Source organism: Peromyscus eremicus, chromosome 10 (assembly GCF_949786415.1).
Source record: "Peromyscus eremicus chromosome 10, PerEre_H2_v1, whole genome shotgun sequence".
NCBI lineage: Eukaryota > Metazoa > Chordata > Mammalia > Rodentia > Cricetidae > Peromyscus > Peromyscus eremicus.
This window is the reverse complement of record NC_081426.1, coordinates 10274765-10295625: the sequence shown is the minus strand read 5'-3', so window position 1 is coordinate 10295625 and position 20861 is coordinate 10274765. Positions and strand designations below refer to the sequence as shown.

At 41.8% G+C, this 20861-nt stretch overlaps 1 protein-coding gene across 3 annotated transcripts in view; it reads left to right on the top strand.

The window, feature by feature from the left end:
* Peli1 (pellino E3 ubiquitin protein ligase 1) overlaps positions 1-14641 on the top strand; it is a 54712-nt gene extending 40071 nt beyond the window's left edge. For all 3 annotated transcript variants that reach the window (XM_059275380.1, XM_059275381.1, XM_059275379.1), the window contains exons 2-7: positions 1533-1672; positions 3836-3965; positions 7468-7569; positions 11183-11380; positions 11472-11660; positions 12211-14641. In XM_059275380.1, coding sequence (XP_059131363.1) covers positions 1602-1672; positions 3836-3965; positions 7468-7569; positions 11183-11380; positions 11472-11660; positions 12211-12777 — 1257 coding nt within the window. In that variant the 5' untranslated portion in view covers positions 1533-1601 and the 3' untranslated portion in view covers positions 12778-14641. The remainder of the gene's footprint in view (positions 1-1532; positions 1673-3835; positions 3966-7467; positions 7570-11182; positions 11381-11471; positions 11661-12210) is intronic.
* The last annotated feature ends 6220 nt before the right edge of the window (positions 14642-20861 follow it).

Sequence of the window (20861 nt, the reverse complement as noted above, 5' to 3'; positions counted from 1 at the left end):
ACAAGATTGTTTAGTTTCTTGAATCTGTAGTTTTATTTCTCGTCTCATTTGTTGTCTTCAGACATTATTTCTTTGAGTGTTGTTTGAGCTCTGCACTTTTTCCTCTTGAGTTCCACTGATGCAAACGTTAGGTCTTTTGCTGTAGTTCCACAGACCCAGAAGCACTGTCTCACTCTTGTCCAGCCTGCCTAATAAGCTTTTTATTGTGGTTTGATGTTTCTTAGTTCAGAGAGTTCCACGTTGTATCTTCTGTGTGTTCTCTGAGATCTTGTACTTTGTCCCCACTGTCCCAGATATGCTGGTGATTGCTTATTGGAGCATGTTGCCATGGCTGCGTCTAACTCTTTGTTGGGTAAGTCTTGGTTTTGTCTTCATCTGTTGGTTACCTCTCCTGTGTTGTAAATCTTTTGGTTCTTGATATGTTGGAGTGGTGTGTTGAAACCTGGACATTTCAGATTGTTTTGAGACTGTATATTATCTAAACCTTCTGTTTGCACTGCCATTTCCTGACACTGCTTTGGCAGGGTAGTGGGGGGTCTTCCTGTGACTGACAGACAAAAGTCTAGGTTCCCCGCTCAGCCTCTGTTGGCAGGTCGGGGGAAGGATCCTTATTAGTGCTGAGTGCATGTGAGAGTCATCCATGTAGTCTCCAGTGGTGTCACCGGGGCTGAGTGAGAGTGTGCGTGTCCACCAAAGTAAGAGTCTTGGATTCGTCCTAAGCCTGCATTAACACTATCCTACTAGGACTTTCTGTCTCTTTTTTGCAGTTATAGTGGTTGTCAAGGCTCCGCACTGAGTGCTGGCTGGTGAGAATGGGGCAGTTTCGGTAGTATTGGCTGCAGTAGAACAGTTATGGTCAAAGCTTTCTGTTCTACCAAGCTGCTACTTTATTATTCCTTTAAACAGAAAGCAAGCTTTTGTTTGTTTTTGTGTATGCTAGTTCATATTTCCAGGTTGCTGGCTTTCTCGGTTGCACATCTGGCATGTATTAGCCAAAGAGAGCACAGGGAATTCACTATAATATTGTTCCTTGGATCCTGAGTCCCTGCTGTTCGGCCTTTCTCAGCTTTTCGTGTCTTCTTGACTGTTCCTGCATGTGCCATGCTGTGCATGTGGAGGTCAGAGGAAAGTCCAGTCGGCAACAGTTGTTTCTTTCTCTTCATGGTACGGGGTCCAGGATCAAACCAGGTCCTCAGGCTTGCTGGCAAGCACCGTTACCAGCTGAGCTGTCTGACCAGCCCCCTCCCTTAACAGGTTTAGAAAAAACCTTCATGTTTTCGTATATTATTATCTCCAGGGTCTTAATTATACTTTGTAGAAATAATAGGGAAATGTATAAGTTCTTTCTGTAAAGTGACAGCCAGATGTACATTTGACTTTTTGTGTCAAATACAGAACCATTATCAGGGGACATCACACACTGTTTATTTCATGTGATTTGTGTAATGTGCCCACAAAGACTGTTGGAAATAATGTCTTTATTTAAACTGGAATAATTGTTCATGTTATTAACAAAAACTATTTCTTTCTAGGAAATAATGCAAAAGGTGTCTCAAGGCTCCTGACCAGTGAACAAAGATTTGAGAAAGACAGCCAAGCTCATGTTTTCTCCTGATCAAGAAAACCATCCTTCCAAAGCCCCAGTGAAATATGGTGAACTCATTGTCTTAGGGTAAGATCTCTGCGTGATGAGACATAAAACAGGATGATGTGGTGATTTGGGTCTCTAGGTTAGAATTGTCGTTAAGTTGTGTTTAAGAATTTGTGCTTTACTACTTCCAGAAGAATTTAAAGCTAATGATGGCCCCAGTTTAAGAAATTCCTAATGCCCATATTCATGCCCTTCTTGTAAGTGTTGAAATCCTGAATAAGGGGCTAGAGAGATGGCTCAGAGATGAACAGTAACAGCACTTACTGCTCGTAACTTCCAGTGGACCTGAATCCAGTTTCCAGCACCCACATCAGGAAGCACACAGTGTCTGTAACTCCAGATCAAAACAATTCAACATGAATAAAATCTGTTTTAAAGTACTGAATAAGCCTTGTCCTACCCTAGAAATGGAGTTTGTATTTTTTGTCTTGTCCTTTTGAAAATTTATCGTTAGCTACTCGGTCAACTTTACCCAAAGCCCCCTTTCCCTCTCCTGTTAGTCGTTGTGTCCCTTGGTCTTTATTCACTTGTTCTTTTGCCTTCTGGGGCAGTGTGTGTTTGTGCAGAAGGACAGCTTTGTACAGACCTATGGGAGCAGTAAAGGACTCTCACGCACGGCGTCTGAGTGTCCATTTGCACAGTTACATTATTCATCTAAACTCCCAGAACAGCATCTGAAGAGTGGAGAATAATTGGTGATGCCATTATTCCCGTTATTTAATCTAAACTTAGAAGAACTGTAAAACCCAAGTACAGTCTGTTAACTAAGAAGTCGAGAAGCTGAAAATTATGAAATGTCCTGTCCACCTGGTACTTACTTTTTTCCCTACATATCTGGTGCTCTACACTTTGTAATGCCTTTGAGAATCAGACTTTTAAAAACTTAGCATGTGTGGGTATTTTGCCTGCATGTATGTCTGTGCACCACATGCACGCCTGATGCCCAGTGCCCACAGAGGCCAGAAGGCAACTTTGAGTTCCTTGGGCCTGGAGTTACAGAAGGTTGTGAACTGCCATGTGAGTGATGGGAATCGAACCTGGGCTCTGTGGAAGAGTAACCAGTGATCTTTTTTTTTTTTTTTTTTGGTTTTTCGAGACAGGGTTTCTCTGTGTAGCTTTGCACCTTTCCTGGGACTCACTTGGTAGTCCAGGCTGGCCTCGAACTCACAGAGATCCGCCTGGCTCTGCCTCCCGAGTGCTGGGATTAAAGGCATGCGCCACCACTGCCCGGCGTAACCAGTGATCTTAACTGCCGAACAACCTCACCAATTCCTATTTATGACTTCTTCACTGGAGGTCATAGGTCACAGGTCCCACTGTTTCTCCCAGCAGTGCTAGTGGTATTGGGAGAACAGGTCAGCTGTACTGGCCAAACTCAAACCAAACTTATGTTGGATGTGATGGCACATGCCTGCAACCCCAGCATAACCTCCATATAGTAACCACAGCATTACAGCTTTGGGTTGACTTTTAGAAAACTGATTGCTTTAGGCCTGTTTAATCTACCAGGTTTTTGTTTGTTTGTTTGTTTTTGAGTATAGGATTAAAATGCTGTATAAGATAGAATTCAGTAGTGCCTGGTTGTGGTACATACCCAGATACGTTTGTTTGTTTTTCTTTTTTCCCCCAGTTTTTTATTTCTATTTCTTACTTACTTGCTTGCCCTTGAGGTTTACATGTGCTGTAGAGAAATGATTGGAAGACTGAAGCAGCAGAAGTAGGTTTAATCACTAACTGAGAAAGAATTCAGTTGGACAGGAGATGGCAACACATCAGTGTTCTATTCAGGTAGCTAGGATTTAACAAATCCAGACACTCCTTATTTCAAAAAGTCAGCTTTCAAAGTGTTGGGTTTACAATTAGAGATTCTGTTTCAATTAATGCTGTAAAAAAATTACCTTAAAAAGTACAGTCACAAGGAATCCAATACCCTGTTACTTACTTCTTGCTTATATGGATAACTCAAAGCTGTGTATACTACTTCTCTGCGGCTTGAAACACAGCTAGAAAGAATCTCATCTTGTTTCATACCCAAGCAGCTGGTCTGAAGATCAGCAGTTGCTAGAAGGAATTTGAGGTAATTAAATGAAAATTAAATATACATGTAAGGCAAACTATAGCCTTTGTTTTATGATTTCGTAATCCTTCGAAGAGATCAACTAAACTGCTTTTCTTTCCTACCAGGTATAATGGGTCTCTCCCAAACGGCGATAGAGGAAGGAGGAAAAGTAGGTTTGCTTTGTTTAAAAGACCTAAGGCAAATGGGGTGAAGCCCAGCACTGTGCATATTGCATGTACTCCTCAAGCTGCCAAGGTAAGAGAAAGTTGTACAGAAATGAATTGGAAAATTGAACCATTCTTGTGTGTGGTCTGTATTCTCAAGTCTTCACATTCCTGTTTCAAATTCTCCTTTCGTTTGGATTGAGGAAGAGCCTTTGGAAACATGTTATCTGAAAGGCAGCCGAATGGAATTGCCTCTTTCTCTGCCCACCCCTCTCCCCCTTAATGACAGACCAGGGGCAGGTAGGAATTAGAAGAAAATATTTCCAGTCCCTAAGGCTCTGTGAGTCCTCTGGTTTTTATTTTGTTCTTAGTTATGACGTTCATAGATTCTGCCCTAGTACCTTGTACACGAGTAGACCTCAGCGACCATTGGATGAAATGAAAATTAAATATACACGTAAGGCAAACAGTGGAAGTGTGTTCTCAGCTGGACCTAATGCTTCTCAAGCTTCAGGCCTTGTTAATCCTCCTAGGACCTTTAAGACACTGGGCCTTCTTAGACTGATGGAAGGGGAGGAAGTTTTGAATCTTCATCTTCCCTTGGAATTCCTCTCCGGTTTATAACACAAACTGAATTTGGTTATGTGGTATCCAGATAAAATCAATTACAGAGATCCTTGACTTTTGGAGGTATCAAGAGCTAAGCAGTCCTAGGGTACGCATGAACATTGCAGCATCTGTGGTTAAATGTATAGTTAAACAAATGAGATGCATTAAAGCTGGTTATGTGGTTGTTTTAGGTGCCTAGTCCCGATGTTAATTAGATTCCAGCCTTGTTTTATATCCAGCTTGGATATCAGGCCTTGATTTGGCCTCTCCCTGATCACTATTTGAGAGCTAGTGAGTGTGTGGGAAGGGCTGTTCTTTCTAGGGTGTTTCCTCTTGCTCCTGTGTAGAGAAGGATTATGTTTAGTGGGTGGCGGCAGCTCAGTCTCAGGTGCTCTTTGTAGTGTTTACCCATGGAAGTGCTCTCGGGATTTGGAATATACCAGTTCTTAATTATGAAGGCTGTCTCATGTGTTACAAGATATTTAAGTCCTTGGTTCCATATGCACTAAAAGTCAGTTCATCACTAACATCATCGTGACAGCCAAAGGCATTTAAATGTTTTCAGATGCCTCTTAGCTATATAATACCTCTGATTGAGGAGCACTGTCAAGGGAAATACATATAATCCACTTGTAAAGCACTTTCTCATTTTATGTGTGTGCACGCATGTACGGATATGCAAGCATGTTTGTGTGTGTGCCTGTGAAGGCCAGAGGTCAACCCCCGGTGGCTTCCTCAGTCATCCTCCATCTTGTCTTTTGAGTCAGGGTCTCACTGAACATGGAGGTCGTTGATCAAGATGGACTGGCTGGCCAGTGAGCTTGAGGTGTCCTCCTGCCTCTGCATCTCAAGCACTGAACTATCTCCCCAGCCCTGCTCTCTCAATTTTTGTATATTATCTTGTCCTTCATATTTTCATTGTTAGTTCCCTTTTAAGCAAGAAAAATCTCAGGGATTGAAAGTTGATGAGTGTCAATTCTTAAATTTTTTGACATATAATGAAGAAAATTTAATTTTTTATAAATGTCTGGCAGCATCTAGGATGGATTTAAACCCTGACTTTCACTGAGACTCAGATTTACCCTGTTGTAGTTTATTCCTGTGTGTTCAAACCTAACACATCAACTACAACAAAGCTAACTTTTCCTTGGCATATGGCACATACCTGTAACCTCAGTGCTCCCGAGGCTAAAGAAGGATGGAGAGTTGGAGACCAACGTGGGCAACACCTTGAGACCCTGTCCTCTTTCCTTGCTCCCCTAAAAAAAAAAAAAAATTCCAGAAGTTAGCCATTATTTGAAAATGTATTCTCTTAATACAGAATTTCTGTAGATTTTTAAAACGTGAAATATTATACTTATGAATACATAAATAAATATGTAGTAAGACATGAACACCATGCTTGTAAATTATCTATGCTGCACTCATGAGGCTGGACACCTCTAGAGAAAGGAGCATAGAAAGGGGCATGTGGGTGGCCTCAGTTATAGCTCAGAGTTTATTTTAAGAACAAAAAAACAGAAGGAGGGCCACCAAGATGTCTCAGTGGGTTAATGCACTTTGCACTAAGCCTGACTACCTGAGTTGGATCCCTGGAACCCCACATGATAGAACGAGAGAACTGACTCCCACAAGTCATACTCTGATTCCTATCTGTGTGCATGAGCATATGAACACAATCACAAACGAATAAGTAACATTTGTGCCCAAGACAGAGTCTGATTGATTGCCCACACCTATATAATCCCAGCACATAGAAAACTAAGGAAGATCCAGAGTTCAAAACCAGTCTACAATTACATAGTGAGGTCTAGGTCATCCTGAGCTACATAAGACAGGATTTAAAAACAAAAACAAAGACAAAAACAAAAAAGGAAAATAAAGTCAGGTATGATAACACGCATCTGTTGTAATCTCCACACTCCATAGAAACTGAGACAGGATTTCAAGTTTAAGGCCAGCCTGGGATGTATAGCCTAACTCTCTCAAAACAAATAAAAACACAGAAGCCTATTACGGTGGTGGCACACGCCTTTAATGCCAGCACTCAGGAGGCGGAGGCAGGTGGTTCTCTGTAAATTAGAGGCCAGCCTGGGCTACAGAGTGAGTTCTAGGACAACCAGGGCTATGTAAAGAGATCCTGTCTCAAAATAGTCACAAACAAGTGAGATGGTATACTGGCATTTTTAAGCTTTGTTAAAACCTGGTAGTTGTGCATAGGTATTTAATATCTTTAGATATTTGAAAATTAATTCCTTTAATATTAAAACTTTAGAAGGCCTTACCTATTACAGACTAACTAAAAGATGAAAACAAGCATCTCCCCCTTTTTGCTGTTTACTCTTGTGCCTTTTCTCTGTTTTCCTCTTGTACAGCCTGTTTCTCTGTCCTTTGTAGTAACCAGGGTTTCCCTTCCAGTGTTAGCTTCACCTCATCGTCATAGGAAGCCTGAAAGTAAGACCAACAGTGGACTTCCCTTAGGATAAGTTGAATGAGGGCCATCGTTGGTGCATCTGTTTCCTCCTGCAACGTTTAATCATCCTATTAACTTTTCTGTGTCTGGTCTAGCGTACCATAATCACTTGTCATCTATAGGGTTATAGAATGAGTTGATAATTCTGGCCTAACTGTATAATTCTTTATGTCACTTTAAAAGTGAGTTTCTTTTTTTTTTCCTTATCAGAGAAATACTGGGGGTTGCTTTCAGTTTCTACATGGTATTTGATTTTAATTCCCTTATACTGTAAAGTACTTTTAAGTGAAACACAGATTTTTAAGAGTTTAAAATATATGTTTTTATTCTTAACTTTTAAGAAGTGTTCTTTAACCCCTGAGCCTGAGGAAGCCACAGTCACAGTTGAAGCTTTATAGAGTTTCTGGCCTCCGCCCTGAACTCCAGGAGGGGATATATGTGTGTGACCTGTATTAGTGAAGAGAGTGCTGGCCGACTGGCCGCTCATCTGCTGTTAACCTTTCATCCACAGGCAATAAGCAACAAGGACCAGCACAGCATATCGTACACGTTATCTCGGGCCCAGACGGTGGTGGTGGAGTATACTCAGGACAGCAACACTGACATGTTCCAGGTATTCAACATGAAGCTTTTCTTTAACAGTGAAAACGGTAAAAAAAAATCTATTGTCAGTGACTTGGCTTGATTAGATGAACTATTATCATACTTTGATCATGTATCGTTTAAAATATGTACTGATTTTTGCAACCTCAGATCTAAAAGTCACTGTGTTATGGTGTAAAGATGGACCTTGAAGCTGGAGAGTTGCCTTAAGGGTTCAGAGCACTTGCTACTCTTGCAGAGGACCCACATTAGGTCATCACATAGGGTGCCTGTGACTCCGGTTCCAGAGGATCTGACATCTCTTCTGGCCTCACATGGTGTGTGTACATACATGCAGGCACTCACACATACACATGAAATTAAAATAAAATAGAAGAGAGAGAGAGATGTGCTCTGGGGTCTGAAATCCTGGTAAACATCTCTGAGCTACCCTGTGCCTCCCCCCCCTCCTCCTCCTCTGTAAAGTGCAGAGAACAGTTCTCCCTCAGGACTGTTAAGAGGCTTAAGTGAGTGTGTGCATGTAGCATGTGCAGATCTGAGCCAGATGTCTAGTAAACTCTTAGTAAATGTTAGTTGCTTTTATTCCAAACAAGAAACGCAGAAACCTTCTGCACATAGTTTGAACTTTCTATTGCCCCACCTCCTACCTTCCTTAAGCAACGAAAAGTCCAGGCACTTTCTAACTGTTTACATCAACTATAGGAATTTGTTTTTAAGCACACATCTGGTCAGAGCTACTGTTTAATAAAAGCCTCTGCCTTTGGCTCCCATTCAATCTGGTCCTGGTATTTATTTTTATATGCTGATAGATTATAGAGCAGTGAAGCCCAGAGACATAAAGTCTTGATATTTTCTCTCTTAATATTAGGTTTTCTAAAGAAGCTTAACTAGAATTGACTATTATCAATCAATTAAAATTATTCTTCCAGTTAGTGTTTTCATTTTTCTTTATAATACTAAATGAAAAGACATAAAGATGTATTTAATTTTGATCATTAGCAGAATATGTTTGAGGCTGATCTCTCGTCTAGCTCTGTAAATGAGATTAGATTTATTTTTTAAGAATAGTATTGCCGAGTGGTGGTGGCGCACGCCTTTAATCCCAGCACTCGGGAGGCAGAGCCAGGCGGATCTCTGTGAGTTCGAGGCCAGCCTGGTCTCCAAAGCAAGTTCCAGGAAAGGCACAAAGCTACACAGAGAAACGCTGTCTTGAAAAACCAAAAAAAAAAAAGAATAGCTTCTTTACAGTTATTATTAGAATATGGGTGTTTGTTTCTCCTCCTTGTTTTTACTAAACTAAATAAACAACATCCTTAGTGATGAAAGATTGGATCACGATAAAATAACATAATAGTAACTTTTTTCACATCATTACTAACAAGGAATTTTTTCAATGAATGTGGTTAGTTTTTTAAAAATCAAGATGACAAGTAGCTGTTTGCTCACAGATTTGAAATTTAACTTCAAAAAGTACCTTGTATTTATTTGTTTATCTTAGCCTTTATAGTCGGCTCTTTGTTTTCCTAAGTTAATTTTCCAGTATCAAAAATGCATATCTGTACTATAAAGTCTAAGAAAAATTAGAAGCCAGTCTAATAAATTAACTCATTATTGAGGGATGGATTATCTACCTTCCAAAATGAGTAGGAGCATTCATGCTGAATCTGTCAGGTAGAAATTCAGATTCCAGTCAGTTCTAGGTGGAGGTGCTCCCCAGTGTCTCAGTGTGAAGTGCAGACTTCTGATGGGGAGGAAGGATGGGAAAAAGACTTCACAGTCTTTTTTAAACCTGTACCTTCAGGCCAGGTGGTGGTGCTGCATGCCTTTAATCCCAGCACTCGGGAGACAGAGATAGGTGGATCCCTGTGAGTTCAAGGCCAGCCTGGTCTACAGAACAAATTCCAGAAACCCTGTCTTGGAGAAAAACAAAACAAATCTGACCATGATTAATAGGACTTCTGACAATAACCAGTGAAAGGCATTCTGGGGGAAAAAAAAGGATGCATAAAGTGTGTAGAAGATTGACAATTCTACTTATAGCTAGAACATGGTACATAGAAATAACAGTATATTAGTTTGGATTGACTTTTTTAAGGCAGCTCTTGAGTCCACCTGTATCTCCTCTGGAAAAGTAAAAACCATATACTGAGCTGGGTGGTGGTGGCGCACGCCTTTAATCCCAGCACTCGGGAGGCAGAGCCAGGCGGATCTTTGTGAGTTCAAGGCCAGCCTGGGCTACCAAGTGAGTTCCAGGAAAGGCGCAAAGCTACACAGAGAAACCTTGTCTCGAAAAACAAACAAACAAACAAACAAAACACCATATACTGTATCACAAAGTTGTAATTCCAGTTACTTGGGAAACTGAGGCAGAGTTCTAGGCCATCGTGGACTATATAGGTAACCCCCCACACACACACACACACACACATAAAGGCATTCCATTTGTTTGTAGAGTTGGTATTTTCTACATACCATCATTAAGATGTGTAATATGTTAAAGAACCGACGACTTCTGAACGTTTCCACTAAAGCCAGTGACACTTTGTCATCTGTTTCATTCATTCCTTTTTTCCCCCCTTCCACTTTCAAGATGCAAGGAACTTGCTTACTAGCTAGTGCTTTAAACATAGTTTACCCTGACACCTGCCTCCCGAGGACTCCAGCTAGAAATGAAAAAGTACCGAGGTATATGACAGATCCTACAGCCTACATAGAGAATTCTTTTTCTGTGCTTCCTTGGGGGACCTTGAAACAAAGTACCTTTGAAGTACTATTCTTTGAAGTTTGGTTATTTGATGTCTCAATTCTTATCAGAGTAAGTGGTTGGAGGAGAGGCTTGTTGCTAAGAACAAGCACAACCAAAAGCAAACACTGACAGCTGCTAACCTAACACAAGAGGTGGGGAACTGTTAGAGCAAGGCTGTATGTACGGCCATTAACCTAACACAAGAGGTGGGGAACTGTTACAGACTCAGAGCAAGGCTGTATGTACGGCCATTAACCTAACACAAGAGGTGGGGAACTGTTACAGAAACTCAGAGCAAGGCTGTATGTACGGCCATTAACCTAACACAAGAGGTGGGGAACTGTTACAGAAACTCAGAGCAAGGCTGTATGTACGGCCATTAACCTAACACAAGAGGTGGGGAACTGTTACAGACTCAGAGCAAGGCTGTATGTACGGCCATTAAAAGGATCAGTGTTCGTGTACAGCTTCTGAACACAGCAGCAGTTTAGATTTATTTAAATGATGTTCTGGAGTCATCATAAAAGATTGTCATGTTCAGTGTATTCTGTTAAGGTGGGGTAGTATATGGTAGATATACTTCTACCTTAAAAGGGTTAAAGCCTAGGCCACCTAAGAACCTTAGCCACATTGGATTCTCTGTTCCCTGAGGGTCTCAGAAATTCCATCATAAGTTCCCACTTAATTCTGTACTCCAAGTGACTGCTGTATCAGAGTGTGACAGATTAGTTTTCAAAGGTGTAGATGTCCCCAGAGTTAAGTATTTTAGTTTGAGCTTTAGAAATTTCAGAGGCTTAATGTTTTTATCGTATCCCTTTCTTAATGGAGTCTCCTGTGTTCTTTGAATTAAGTTATATGTTCTTTTTTTTCCCTTTAGATTGGTCGGTCAACTGAAAGTCCTATTGATTTTGTGGTAACTGACACAGTCCCTGGAAGTCAGAGTAATTCTGACACGCAGTCAGTACAAAGCACTATCTCAAGGTTTGCCTGTAGGATCATATGTGAGCGCAATCCCCCCTTTACAGCTCGGATTTATGCTGCAGGATTTGATTCATCAAAAAACATCTTTCTTGGGGTAAAAAGCTTGTTTTCCTAATACATTCTTTTATCCAAGTTTCTATGTCCAAATTACACATGAATAGAGACTCACTCCACTGTCTTTACAGGAAAAGGCTGCCAAGTGGAAGACATCTGACGGGCAGATGGACGGCTTGACCACTAATGGTGTTCTTGTGATGCATCCCCGCAACGGATTCACAGAAGACTCCAAGCCTGGAATATGGAGAGAAATATCAGTATGTGGAAATGTATTCAGTCTGCGAGAAACCAGATCAGCCCAACAGAGAGGAAAGATGGTAAATACTTCTGTGTAGCTTCTTTTTACAGCAATAAACATAGGATGAGTTGAACTGGACTCGTGTGTGTGTGTGTGTGTGTGTGTGTGTGTGTGTGTGTGCACGCATGTGTATGTATTAGTTTTTGCAGCTCTTAGACATATTCCTGACACACGAAAACTAAGACCATCAAACACTGACTTCTAAACACTAATTCTAGAGGATGGTGTTTTGTTTCAGTTAGGAAAGATTAAACATCTGTTCTTTGTGTATGTCTTTGACTGTATGTAACTAATTAAAAATAACTAAGTTTGTTGATTAGCCAGATAATTAAATCATAAGTTATCTTTTGGCTTGAAAGAGAGAAGTTACTATTCAATGTGTTATTATTGATTTTCAAATTTAGCATTTTTCCTAACTTCTGCTAAAATTTCTATTTCCACATTCCACACAGATAGAAACTTCCTTAAGTCTAGCAGGTAACCCTGGAAGGTCCCTATCTTGTTAGGACTTCCTGAAGATCTAGTGTAAACACAATAGTAAATGTGGTTTGGATTCTTGTCTCCTTCAGGTGGAAATCGAAACCAATCAGCTACAAGATGGCTCCTTAATTGACCTTTGTGGTGCAACCCTGCTTTGGCGCACTGCAGAAGGCCTTTCCCACACGCCTACTGTGAAGCACTTAGAAGCTTTAAGACAGGAAATCAACGCAGCACGCCCTCAGTGCCCTGTAGGCTTCAACACACTAGCCTTTCCCAGTATGAAGAGGAAAGATGTTGTAGATGAAAAACAACCGTGGGTATATCTGAGCTGCGGCCATGTTCATGGTTATCATAACTGGGGGAACAAGGAAGAACGTGACGGAAAAGACCGTGAATGTCCTATGTGTAGGTCTGTTGGTCCCTATGTCCCTCTGTGGCTTGGATGTGAAGCTGGATTTTATGTGGACGCCGGCCCTCCCACCCATGCCTTTAGCCCTTGTGGGCACGTGTGTTCCGAAAAGACAACGGCCTATTGGTCCCAGATCCCACTTCCTCATGGTACTCACACTTTTCACGCAGCCTGTCCCTTTTGTGCACATCAGTTGGCTGGTGAACAAGGCTATATCAGACTTATTTTCCAAGGACCTCTAGACTAACAGCTGTCTCTAGGACTACATTATAAGTTTATAAGCTAAGTGAGTTGGGTTTTCCGACCCATTGTCCATGTAAGTTTCTCTGCTCTGGTCATTTGCATTAAGATGAAGAATTTTTTAAATATTTATAATAGCAATTTCTGAGAAAAATCTGGGAAACTCAAGCAAAGGAATTTTTGAAAGTTCCAGACTTCTGAATTCTGAGTTTTGAAAATATATTTTGAGGAGAAAAAGACATAGTCTAATTTGATGCCTTCGTTTTAGTGTTTTTGAATCACCATCCATCCTCAGTGTTGAGTTGTTATGTATAACTGAGGGTCTGTTGGTTCAAACTATGTTAGTTTACAATTTGTTGCAAACATTGTAAAATACAGCAACATGTATATTAATTTTTTTCTATTTATCTTTATCATAGAAAATACCTTAGGATGTCGTGATAGAATAGCATGGTATCGATGGTGTCGCACACTTCCGGTGTGAATGGTAGTTTAGTGGGCACATCGCTCAAGGATTTGCAAAGTTAAGGAGAAGACAAGAGAGCTTCCTTCCCCCGGGCCCGTGTGAGTAGGGAATTTGATGAATTAGAGTATTTCATAAAACCAGATTCACATTAATTACCATTGTCTAAGAGGTGTTTGTTTTTAACCACATTGAAGTTCATCGGAAAACATTTTTTTTCTTAACGTTTCTCTCAAGTGTAGTACTATAACAAAAGCTAATGCTAAGAGACATTTTATATGCTCCTTTGAATATGCAATCTAATCTAGATGATCTATTTTTCTCCCATGGTAACTGATCTGTTTTTAGTGCCAGCGACATTTGGCAAGTTTATTTTTTTGGATATAAACTGTGGTTCATCTGTTCACTGTTTCTAAAAAAAAAAAAAAAAAGAAAAAAGAAAAAAATCCTATGAGAAAGTACATAAATTAACAAGAAATTAACAAGAAAAGAAAATTACTTGATTTGCTTTTAGAAAAATGAAATAAAAAGTGTTTTGTTAATTACTCTGTATTTGGATTATTCCAGACATTAGAAACCTAGAGCTACAGAGGGTTGAGTGACAGTAGTTACCTCCTTTTAACCTGGCAGACCAGCCTTAACTGTGGGCCTGACTGCTGAGGGCAGTGGCCACAGTGTGACTCTGAAGTGCTGGGTTGTCTGAAGGCGAGGGGCAGCAGAGGAGGACGCCCCGCAGGCCCTCTTGTTCTCTAATTCCAGTATGTGCTTTGCAAGACAGTTTCTTCTCACCCCAGCCTTTGTTAAATGCAGCAGAAGTACGAACAGTTGCACTACACCAAACCCTTGTAACACTCGTAGAAGTCAGTATCCATTAGATTAGACAGAAACGTCTTTCAGCCTTTTGATTTCTTTTCCTTTAGTTTGAAAAATTGTATAATACTTAATTGACTATTGTCAAATTTTCATATGTGGTAGTATAGCTTTAATTTATCTTACTACATCAATGTTTTGATTTGGGTTTTTTTTGTTTTTATTTTTTGTTTTTTTTTTTTTTAAGTAAAACAAAAAAGTCACTTAGAAGCCATGAACTGTTTTACTTTATTTGATTGTCAAAATTCTTTGTTTTGAAAATGATCATTTGGGTTCACTCAGGAAATGCATGTCAAGAAATTTGTATTATAAGTTAGCTGTGATGTATCAGTAACTGCTGGTTATTACCCTTTTTTCAAAGAAGTTTAATTGATTTTGAAGTCTTCTAGTCACATGCTTTGTGACTAATGCAAGGAAATGGAGTCCTGTGTTGTGTTTGTTCTTGTTATTTCTGTTGAGGCTATATATTGTAGCTTAATTTTTATTTGCAATTAATTTATTCAAACTAAGTAAATACTTTTCAAAATAGATATTTGAATTTGTCTCTGTGGGTTCCTTTTTGTACAGTTGAGAATGGGAAGCCAGAAGTGATAAATCTACTGCGGACTAAACAGATCTGCCCCACTCTTGTGACGCAGTCTTGTTACATACGTAGGAGTTTGCATTGGATGGACACTAGGTCTCTGGCTCTCTAGGTTAGGCCTGTTAGAGAGCTAGCCAATGAGCTACCTGAATTGTGCTCCTGATGATAACGGTTCTGTGTTCTTCCCGGAAGCCATGAATTTTCCCTCCTATCAGCTAAGAAATAAAATAAAACATGGCTCATTTTCTATGAAACTCAAGTCTTTAAAACTCAGGAAATAAAAATCATTAATCAGGTATTTTTGTTTAAGCACTGTGAATGGTAGTTCTGTTTCTTTGGCGATGCCATACTTACTCATCTGTATTAAAAGAATTTCAGAGCTGGGCAGTGATGGCGCATGCCTTTAATCCCAGCACTCAGGAGACAGAGCCAGGCAGATCTCTGTGAGTTCAAGGCCACACTGGTCTATAGAGCAAGATCCAGGACAGGCACTAAAACTACACAGAGAAACCCTGTCTCGAAACACCAAAAAAACAAAAAAGAATTTCAGGGACTGGACAGGTAGAGCAGTGGTTAAGAGCACTTTTGCTGCTCCTGCAGAGGATGGGAGTTTCACCCAGCACTCACGTCAGGTGGCTTACACCACCTTTGACTGCCTCCAGGGAATCCAGTGCCCTCTTCTGACCTCTGCGGGTGCCTGCATATGTTCAAACACATGCACATAAAAATAAACCTGGCCAGGTGGTGGTGGCAGTGCACAGCTTTAACCCCAGCACTTGGGAGGCATAGACAGGTGGGTCTTCTAGTTCGAGGCCAGCCTGGTCTACAGAGTGGGTTCCAGTACAGCCAGGACTACACAGATCTGCAAAGAAGTAAAGAAATGTCCATATTTTGGGCAAGGGAAAAACGGTTATGTGTACATTTCCTAAATGAACTCTCAAGAGGGTAACCCCTAAGTCTTGTTGCATCCAAGTGATCTTCATATTCAGAAGGCCCTTAATCTGAAAGGCATTCCATTCCCATTCATGCAGCACGTTCTGGGTCATGAAGGGCGGTTAGGCAGTTGTAAGTATCTTTGCCAGGTTACCCCGTCCTTCCCGTTTCAGATTACCCTGTCCTACCTGTACCGGGTTTATCCATCCTACCTGTACCGGGTTTATCCATCCTACCTGTACCAGGTTTACCCATCCTACCTGTACCCAGGTTATCCCGTCCTACCTGTACCAGGTTTTTCTATCCTACCCATACCAGGTTATCCCATCCTACCAATTCCAGGTGGTACTGGAGATCAGAAGTTAAGGCCTACACATGCCTGGCAAGCATTCTCCCATGAGAACTGTATAATACCAACTCCTTTTGAAGCTATAATTGCTTGCTTTGCTCTTAGAAAAATCTTCTGGAACAGGGTAAAAATAAATAATTATGCAAATAAATAATTACATCTAACATTTGAGTATTCCCCTCAGGCTATTTTGGGATCCATGAGTAATAATGACTCTCTGACATAGACTGAGGGCGCCAGTAGGTATCCATTCAATTTTCCTTTAAGTTTATAAAAACATTCAGAACTGTGGCTCTTCACCTCAGTGCATCTTGTGCTGCCAGCTTTAGAGACAACTGGCCACTCCCACTGCTTTTTCTTTATGCTGGAAGCATTAGCCCTGTAGCAGATCAGATCAGCAGGGCTCTGGACATCCACACTACATCACTGCACCTCACACTTCCTTTCTGAATCACTCGAGTGAGTGCGCGCTAAGTCTTTCCCCACTCCCGTCACTCATCCTTACAGAACATAGACTTGGATGCCTGTGTGCGAAAGCTGTGTGCTAAACATTGAGTGATGGAGCGAGGACAAAAGAGCCCTACCTTGATGGGATTTATAATCTGGTAGGAAAGGCAGATGTGAGCGAGGGAAAGTCAGAACCATACCGATAGGACAAAGAGCAGAGAAGGGTAGAGTGGGATGTGGGCTGGGACAGAGGATGTCTTACTAGGAAGGAGGGGTTTGGAGGAGCTGGAGGCTGTTGGTACTGTGCAGAAGAAAGGACAGACAGACAGACGCCAAGCGCCCTGAAATGGGAGCGTGCCTGGATCTTCAGAGAGTACTGGAGGTCAATGTGGCTACATGGTGTGAGAAGGAGGAGAGCAGCGGGTAAGAAAAGAAAGCCAGGTGTTTAGGGGTGGGACTAGAGCTAGATCATGAATGTCTCCTGAACTAGGGGCTCTTGATTCTGGGAGAATCAAGATGGGAGAGCAGGGAGGTTGGTGTAATCCTAGAGAGAAGTCAGTGTGTAAGTGCTGGTGAAGATGGGTTGGATGTGGTTTGAAGGCCCAGCTGACAGAACTCGCTGGCAGATGGAGAGTGTGAGTGGAAGGAGATATGAAGAGTAACTGCAGAGAGTTGTTCAGTGGTAGAGGGGTCATGGGTTCAGTCCCTAGGATGTGGACATGCATGTGAGTGCACACACTTGCACATGTGTACGAAAGGACTCAGTTCCATCAGCCTCGGCACCTGGAGAGATGGACTTGCTATTAATCAAAGTAGAGACTGTGAGGAAACAGTTTAGGAAGACATACTAACGGTAAATAAGGACTGTAACCATGGACATTAAATCAAGGCCACGAGACTTTTGTCGAAGGTGGATGTTTCCACTTTGTTCGTGCTGCTGGGAGTTGAAGGTGTAGCCTCACCGGTGCAGGGGACCCAGTTCTGTGTTTTCATCAGGATCTCATTCTCTAACCCAGGCTGGCCTTGAACCCATGATCCCCCCCGCCTCCCTCCTGAGCATTGGGTTACAAGCATGTGCCACCACACCCAGCTTCCCACCTTTTTTATATATTGCCAAAGTTCTCAACCATTATAGTCAGTGTTGTCTGTACACCCCATGCTAGCTTAGGAACAGATTGAGAGGAAAAGTATTTCTCTTGGTGGATGTGGGCCTCCTTTTCCTGAGGTAGAGCTGGCTCAGCTTTTGGTGCATCTCTCTCTGGCCACCCTCTGAGGAAATTCTTTTCAATGGCAATGACTTCCTATTCCGATGAATTTTCTTACCTACTCATATATACTTTTTTTTTTTTTTTTTAACTTGGCTCTTGTAGAAAATAGTCCTCAGAGGCTGGCAAGATGGATTATGGAATAAAGACATATACTATCAATCAAGCTTGGCAGCCTGAGATGATCCCCAGGATCCACATGGTAGAAACAGAACCAACTCCCATAAGTTGTCCTTTAACCTCCACAGGCACTCCCAACATACAAGGACACGCAATAAGTAAAATAGGCTTTTAAAATTTTACTTTTAAATTAAAAAATAAAGTGCAGTTTTCTTAGGTTAGCAGGAATTGTCTGCTTCATATCTGTTCTGACATGCTAGCACTCTTTATTTTCCATAAAGCTTTAAAAATCATTAAAGTGACATGTTGGGAAGAAAGTAGAGCTCTGAAGATTGTTTTATGGATCTAGATTTTAAAGTCTGCTTCCCTGAAGGAAGCATGTCTCTCTCGGGTAATTGTCCACAGAAAGTAAAATCAAGGGTTTTCCCAGGAACTCAGAGCACAGCGTAGGAACGCTGGTCTAGACGCTGTGGCGGGAAAACCAGGTTCTTCATGTGCTTAAACCCAGCTGTGAGAGTCCAAGGTAAGCTCCTGAGTGTTTGCTGTGTGCCAGTCATCGTTACCAACACAACGGTGAGAAATTGGTGTATTCAAATCCACCGCATGCGGCAGGGACTCATTGACACCCATCCCAGCAATGTGACTTGCCCAAGGCTCACGTGGTTCACCTGAAGGACTCTCAGCTTGAACAGATTCTCAGTTTTCGAGTGTTTCCCCGTTTTATTTAGTGAGAACACATGGAAGGATTCTTACGTGTCAGTGCAAGTTAATGAGTTAAGTAATTATGGTCACAACATACTTAAAACACAAGGTAAATGTTCAAAAACTATTTCTCAATGATCAGAGAAAACGGATACCCTTTCAGTTCTCATCACACACTTAAGAAACACTAATAAAGATAACCCAAAAAACGAAGGCTACAGAAGCTATTAATTCTATCAAAAACCTGTTAACCTTGGCTGCAGAGGCGACTGCACAGCACGGCACTAACTTGAAGTTTGGTGGGATAAGAAGAAAAAACCCACGAGGAGAGCACTTCAAGAGAACTACAGAAACTAGCCTGAGACAAAGAAACGCCATGTGTCACAGATACTCAGCTTCAGCTGTCAACTTGACAAACCTAGATTCACCTGGGAAACGGGGACCTCTGCTGGAGATTTGACCAGAGAATACTGGCCTGTAGCCATGTCTGTGAAGCATTTTCTTACTTGCTAGTTGATGTAGTGGGCCCCGTCCACTGTGGGTAGTGCCATCCCTAGGCAGGTGAGCGAGCCAGGAGAGTGGGCCTGTGCGTTGTGTTCCTCTGCTCTCTGCTTTAGTTCCTGTCTCCAGGTTCCTGCCTTCAGCTCTCCTGTCCTGGCTTCCCTCAGTGATGGGCTGGACCCAGTAAGCTGAACTGCACATCCTACCTAAGCTGGTTTTACAGCAGCAAACTAGAAAGTCAAGTGTAACTGAGATATTTGGTGCCCAGACGATGAAGAGCACAGAGGGCAGCCGACACTTGTAGGAAAAAATAAGACTATGCCCTTTTAGATGTACCTGAACTTCTATTACATTACTGTACAATTAGTGATTTTCCAAACTGGAAATAGACCAAAAGGATCCTGGCAATCATGTTGCAGATGAGGAAACCAAGTCCTATCCAGGTAAGGCAGCCATCCACTGATGATGGAAGGACCTGTATTAGGTCCTCAGCCTCCTGTATCTACCTTAATCTGTCTGTCTGGTTTGTTGAGGCAAGCTCTAACTCTGTAGCCCTTACACTGCCCTACAACTCACTGTGTGACCACGCTGTAACCAAGGCTGTCTGAGCTTTCAGCAGCTCCGCCTCCGCCTTCGGAGTGCGAGCCACCGTGCCCCGTTTATTCCAATACATTTGGTTATCATAAATTCGAGTCACCCAGACTTAGTATGTTCTCGTGTTTTCATTGTTGACACACAGGTAATACATTGCATTTACTAGCTTCATTTCTAAATTCTGAGTGTCGACAGAACGGAAATGGCTTCTCATGGGAACAGAGGTTCCCACGTGTATGGAATGGTCTGCTTCAGATCTGGTTTCTTTAAAACCACTAATTTGTGGCCAGGTGTGGTGGTGCACACCTTTAATCCCAGATCTCAAGCATGTGGATCTCTGTGAGTTCAAGGTCATCCTGGTCTACATAGTGAGTTCCAGGACAGCCAGGGCTCCACAATAGATCGTGTCTCAAGCAAACAACAACAAAAGCTACTTGGTTTTAGAAATGAAAGACACGAGTATATAGAGAGAATCAAGGGTTCCACCTTATGTGGTGACACATGCCCACATGGTGTGGGGGCACACGCCTGTAGTCCCAGATCCTTGGTGGGCTGAGAAAGGAGGACCATGTGTGCTCATCTGGAGCTCAGATGGGATTGTAGGGAGAGCCCCCCTCAACCAACCAAATAAAAAAACAGGTCCACCAGTTTCACTTCGGGGCTCGCCATAGGTCACGGTAAGTCACTCAGCAAATGGTGTTCACCTAGTAGAAGGTTCAGTTTGTTTCATCCACACAGGATATTAGCAGTTACTCAGACTCCTCATCTTCAGTCAGATGCTTTATTGAATTCCTGCTGAAAATGTATTACTTGAAATGGAGATGGTAACAATTATTGTGTGGTCAAGTAATTATTGACCATAAAAATATCTCTACTAAAAATGTCTCTACTCTACTCTCAATATAGTTAGAGGATAATCCTCTGTATGCCAGGTGCTCATACAGTGCAGGTACCAGCTAATGGGCAGCTGTTCACTGGACAGGAACGGGAAACTGAGTGAAGGGGGTTGGTTAGCTGAAGATAAGCTGTTCAGGGACCTATGCAGTCATACTCGGTAGCTCTGTCCGTGGACTTGAATCTCACTACCTGGGGTTCTATGGAAAAAAGTAACCTTTGGTAGCCATGGTTCGATGGTCATTATAGTTCATCCTGGTTTCTTAGTTCAGAGTGAACAAATCGTGAGGGAGAGATGCAGGAGTTGAGTCAGACTGGGAACACAGGGTGAGAGAAAGGCTGTCGGATTTCCACAGCCAGGAAACGACAA